General features: G+C 36.2%; 1 protein-coding gene across 1 annotated transcript in view; it reads left to right on the forward strand.

Moving 5' to 3' along the window:
* LOC136143455 (centrosomal protein of 78 kDa-like) overlaps positions 1-3109 on the forward strand; it is a gene marked incomplete at its 5' end in the record, with an annotated part of 30234 nt that extends 27125 nt beyond the window's left edge. Inside the window, 6 exon segments of the mRNA XM_065901441.1 lie at positions 468-529; positions 531-626; positions 1450-1621; positions 1944-1967; positions 1969-1992; positions 2549-3109. Coding sequence (XP_065757513.1) covers positions 468-529; positions 531-626; positions 1450-1621; positions 1944-1967; positions 1969-1992; positions 2549-3109 — 939 coding nt within the window.
* Between the last annotated feature and the right edge of the window lie 2891 nt (positions 3110-6000).

Below are 6000 nucleotides of genomic sequence, written 5' to 3' on the forward strand. Positions count from 1 at the left end.
ATTGGGTTGGGTATGATTTAGGACTTTTAAACGTAAGCATTATTTTGTTCACTAAAGTTAATTCTTAACATTCAGCAGAGTTGTAATATGTTTTGTTCAGATCAGATTCTATAATTCACTTTCTAATTTAAGGGAAACTTAAAGCAGGTAATTTTCTGATGTGGAATGAGGCTCCATTATGAATTGAACCAGTTAGAAATGTGATCTTTTGTGAAAGATCATTAATAAAACGATAACTTTGGTTTATTTATATACCACCTAAGCGTTATATAGGAAACTTTGTTGGGTGCCTGGGGGTTTTGGTTATTATGTGATAATGGTCTCTGTCTTTAGTGGTGGAGGGTTAGGTTAATTACAGATTAATTACATTTTGAGTGTTTTAGTTTTGTTCCTTGAAACTAGGCAAGACTACTTTTGATGACAATGAGAAAAAAATCATGTCAGACATTTTCCGTCTTCTTTTATAGCTGGAACATGAAAATGCCCAGTTAAGAAATGTAAATTTCTCTTTGTCTGAAGCCCTTCATGTCCACAAGCATGATCCTGGATGATGAAGGTGTTTTGGGCAGCATTGAGAATTCTTTTCAGAAGTTCCGTGCTTTCTTGGATCTCCTTAAAGATGCTGGGTTAGTTCATTTCTCTTCATGGCGTTCTTCTCTTTGCGACTATAATGGTAGTTTGCTGAGGAACTGGAGCAATTTTCATCACTTATGTGGCCATATTTAGCCAAATTTAGTGTAATTACAGGTAATATAGCTGATGTTTTAAAAGGAGGAATTAAATTTTTTAAGAAATGCAAATAGGGGAGCCTGCTTTGGTAGAGTGGGGAGCCTATTATAAAAGAGTAACCTGTAGACAGAGTAATTAGTAGGTACAGTTTTTTCTAAAGACTAAATTGAAAGCAGTTTTCATTGAAAATATTCGGGAATGGATAAGAATTTTCCTATCTTCCATTTACTTTGCTTGTTTGATAAGTTTGAATTAAAGTTATTTTTGTCTTAGACATAAAAATTATTATTAATCTGCAGGGAAGATATAGGTCAGTTGTTCTCAACCGTGAGCAATTTTGCTGAAAGAGGGAAGTGGAGATTGATAGTTGATGGAGTGGTGTTTTGTCAGTGAATGAGTTGGTGTTGGGAAGGAAGGAACACACACATTCTTGGAAACTGGAGGAAAGGTGGTAAAGAAGTGTGGGATTGGAGGTGTGACTGGCAGTGGACGGGGTGCATGGTACATGCTGAAGCTGCTAGTGAGACAGTGGGATGTCTCCTAGAGGATGAATCTGGAAAGGGCTGAGAATTGGGGGGAGAGAGAGGCTTGTAATATGGAGTAGGATGTTGGCTTTTAAGATTTTAGAAGTATTTCATGATTGTAGGTCTGGGGAAATCTAAACTGCTCTTCTGTGATTATAATAACCTTTGTCTTTTCTCCTTTCCTCCTCTGGTCCAGGCTTGGGCAGCCGGCCACAATGGCTGGTATAGATCAGTCAGATTTTCATTTACTAGGTCGTCCCCAGATGAATTCTACTGTTAGTAGTCCACCTAAAGAAGAAAAGAAGGCACTTGAAGAAGAAAAATCAGAATCAAAGCAGAGTGCCCCAGGACCAACGCAAAATCTCCAAGTAAGTGGAGAGGACAGCACTTAAGGATTCTAAGAGTGATTAGCAAAAAGGAAATGACCAAGTCAGAGAGAAAATAATAATGGTCAGTCTCTAATAGTTCACATGCTCGGGAGCTAGAAGACTCTGGAGTCCTCTCCAAATCTGAGATTAGTAAATGTGGGCCCGTTTCATGATACTGTATTGTTGTACATATGAAAACTGGAAGTTCTTTAGAAAATGTATGAGTTAAAGCAAACTCTCCTTAATGAAGAAAGAAAACATTACAGAAAATATTCCAAATTTTAAATTGTATAAGTGTCTGTTCTAGTCCTATTTTATCTAGGTTTCTATTTGTATGCAGTCAGCTTAACCATGAAGGAATACTAATGGAGGTACACATACTGATATAATTTTTAAAATAAGTAATCTTGACATAGCTGATACGTAAGATATTACAGTGACTCACCTGGTCATGGGAACGGGAGGGGAAGCCTGTCAGCTTTTCCTCCAGCCTCACTTGGAGCCCCCTTCGCCCAGCTCAGCCAATCTCAGACTGGTCTTGGGAACTGACTGGTCTTGGGAACTGACAGTCTGGTCACAAACTATATTATATACTGTTTACATGTGCCTGGAGGATAGCAAAGAAATTAATTTTCTTACAGAGTAGGGTTTTATTTTTAGTGAGGGGAAGGAAATGGGTAATAACTACCCCAGTCACCAAAGTCTGAAAATGTAGCATACATAGCCTTGGATATATAACTAGGTTAAGCTGAGAATCACTTGGCAGGATATAATTAGAGAAAAACTGGCTCTGAAATCTTCTGAATAATCAATTGACTGTGTTAATAATAAGATCACAGAGTAACACTGAAGTTTTGAACTCTACTTTTTAATGGTTGGCTTTGTTCATCACTGAATTTTTGTCTTGTCTTTTGTCTTTCCCTCCAGTTTCAGAAAATTACAGGTGATGCTGGGATTCCTTTGCCTGTAGACACCTTCCATGTCCCAGTCTCTACTCAGGAGGCCTTAGAAACTTCCAAAGACAACCTGGGGGTCGCAGTCACAGAGCAGCAGCAGGAGTCTTTTGAAGATTTCATTGCTAGAACATGTTCTCCTTCAGCAGACGTCATTTCTGGAACTGGAAGTCAAAGAAAAGAAGAGGAATTACCTAGAAATACCAGGTCTTCTTCAGAGAAAATGACCAGAGCATAATACACCAAAAACTACTCTGCTAAGAAACAACCTGGGAAGGACCTGCATTCCTGCTCTGACTCACCTGTAAAGCAGAAAAGCAAAGGAATTGGGCAAAATAATTCTTTGCTTAATGAACCAATTAGAAGTGAGTCTTCGAAAAAACACATTTCTGTTAAGAAAGAGAGTACAATAGTGACTGTTTCTTCAAAGACAACTAAAAGTAAACTCAGTCTACTAGAACATTCTGAAAGTGATACTCTTGGATCTGATTGTGAATTTCCAGAAAGCATCCATATTCCATCACGCCTAACATAGGTCTAAATCTTTTAAAATTATGTTTTTGCCTTCGAATTTTAATAAATTACTTACGTTTTTATTATAGCATATGGTGTTTTAAAATACTTGACTGGAAGCCATTAGAGAAAGATCTGTCTATACCTTTTTATTATAATGAAAGTTTTGGTGTATTTTTCCTTGTGACAGTTTGCACCATTCATTCAGCTAGTGTTTACTGAGGGCTTCATATGTACAGTACTTTTCTGGGTGCTATTGCTTTCAGCAGTGAACAAAATCAAGCTTTTACTCTCCTGGAACTAACACTCTGTGGTGGGAGAAAACATAAACAACAAAACAGGGTAAGGGGTAAAAAGAGATGGGAATAATAAATGGAATAGTTTTACCATTTGGTTAACTGTCAAACTATTATAAATCGTATGGCCAGAAGCCATTGACATATTTTAATTCACAATAACCAGAGAGCATCAAACAATTTACCAAGGCACTTAACCGTGTTTATGGATTACAGCAACACTATGAGGTAGGGAACTATTACCATCCCCATTTATAGATGAGGAGTCTGAGGAGACATTATGTGAGTTGCCCAGAATTACACAGCTATAAGTAAGTGGGAAGCTGGGATGTGACCAGAACCCATGCTCTTTTTTTTTAATGTATGGACTTTATTATGTGTCATTTCTTACTGATTTATGTGATTTTTTTAAAGATTTTTTTTGATGTCGACTATTTTTAAAGTCTTTATGGAATTTGTTACAGTATTGCTTCTGTTTTATGTTTTGGTTTTTTGGTCGCAAGGCACGTGGGATCTTAGCTCCCCAACCAGGGATCGAACCCTCACCCGCTCCATTGGAAGGCGAAGTCTTAACCACCGGACCACTAGGGAAGTCCCCTTCTGTGGTGATTTTTATGGCAGTTTTTTTAAATTTTATTTTTTATTGACGTATAGTAGAATTACAGTGTTGTGTTAATTACTGCTGCACGGAAAAGTGACTCATTTATACATTTATATACATTCTTTTTCATATTCTTTTCCATTACGGTTTATCACAGGATATTGAATATAGTTCCCTGTGCTATACAATAGGACCTTTTGGGGTTTTTTAAAATACATCCACTTTTTAAAAAATAAATGTATTTTATTTTTGGCTGTGTTGGGTCTTCATTGCTACACGCAGGCTTTCTGTAGTTACGGTGAGTGGGGGCTACTCTTCTATGTGGTGTGCAGGCTTCTCATTTTGGTGGCTTCTCTTGTTGCAGAGCATGGGCTCTAGGTGCATGCAGTTCAGTAGTTGTGGCACACAGGCTTCAGTAGTTGTGACTCGCAGGCTCTAGAGCGCAGGCTCAGTAGTTGTGGCAAAATAGTCAATAATTTAATACTGAATGGAGAATTAAGGACTCTAGAGCTAACCTTTGGAGAAAAGTAAGAACAGAAAAGATAAGATTTGGAACACTCATTAGCCCTGTTTTCATATAACAGGGTTTCTTGTCATCCAACTATTCGTTATCTACATCCTAATTTTAAGGTGTCTATAGATTCCAGCCCTTATAAGTCAGCAAACTGATCATCCTGTTTCAGCAAATTACTCACTGATGGATTCATAACATAAACATAATACCGTATAATAGAAATAAAATTCAACTTTAAAGTGAAATTCTGAATTTTAAAGATATAATATCATGAAGCCATTGTAAATAATACCAGAGATCTGCTGGGTTAAACATACAAAGCCATTGATAAATGAGGATGTGTAGTTAACAATTTAAAAAAGAGATACAATAGAAGTAAAAGAAAAAACAATTGAGTATCAAATAATTAAGAGAAGGCCTTGGAAAACTGTTGAATTTTTACCAGAATTAGCCTGTTTGAGCTGCTAACATTGAACATGCAGTGAAGGACAGTTTACTGTCCCATAAACCAGTTTTGCTGAAATAATCACTCAAAACAAAATGTAATTCTTTTTTTTTAATTGTGGCACTTGTGCTTAATTAAAATTTAACCTAAATTTTACTGGCTATAAGAGAAAATATACTGGATTCGTTTATATAATAACATATTTTGACATAAATTTCAACTGAAAATTATTTTCAAATGTATTTTCAATTACTCTTCAGTCACTACAGATGATTTTAAGTATATGGATTTTTTTTTTCATGTACAAATCATCCTTGAAAAATAAGGATTCTTTTACTTGAGTAGGACTTATCTTAATCCAGAGATCAGATCTAGGTCCAATAGACAAAATTTTAAAACTTAAAATTTTCTAATAGTAAAAGGCACTTAAAAGGTTAAAACCTCCTAACAGACCAGCATTCCGACTATAGAATCAGCTGATTTATGGGTAGTGAGCATTTTGTCATCAAAATACTCATCCACAGCTGAGTGAGCCTATAGCATGGATACATGGTAGATTTCTGTACCAGAAATTGGATGAGCTTGTGTGTGGATCTCCTTCCAAATGCTAAGATTTCAAGGGCTTAACTGAGACCAGAACAGCATTTTTCCAAAGTTGCTAGAAACAAAGAGTCCTTTAAAATGTTCCACTGACAAAGGGTTGTAGAGCCAAATAAAGTTTAAAAACACTTCAGACCAAACTCTACTTAACAGTGAAATTTCACAGAGCACATTATAGCTCATTCCACATCTCAAAAGTCCTGCAGTCATGAAACATGTTTAAATTTACTGAACCCAGGATTTCTCAAGTTTATTTTACTACAAAATCCTTTTTCTTACTTTTTTTTCTTTTTTGTTGACTTCACATTCACTAATGTCCCATGGGAGCATAGGTGATATTCAAAATATTTAACAAACTTCAAGTGAAGGCGCTAAACAATCAGGAGGCTGTCTGACTAATTAGACCCTAAAACTAGTGTTCTTTGGATCACTACTTAGAGGAAAAATCTGGTTTAAA

The sequence above is a fragment of the Phocoena phocoena genome, unplaced genomic scaffold (assembly GCF_963924675.1).
Source record: "Phocoena phocoena unplaced genomic scaffold, mPhoPho1.1 SCAFFOLD_102, whole genome shotgun sequence".
In the NCBI taxonomy this organism is placed as follows: Eukaryota; Metazoa; Chordata; class Mammalia; order Artiodactyla; family Phocoenidae; genus Phocoena; species Phocoena phocoena.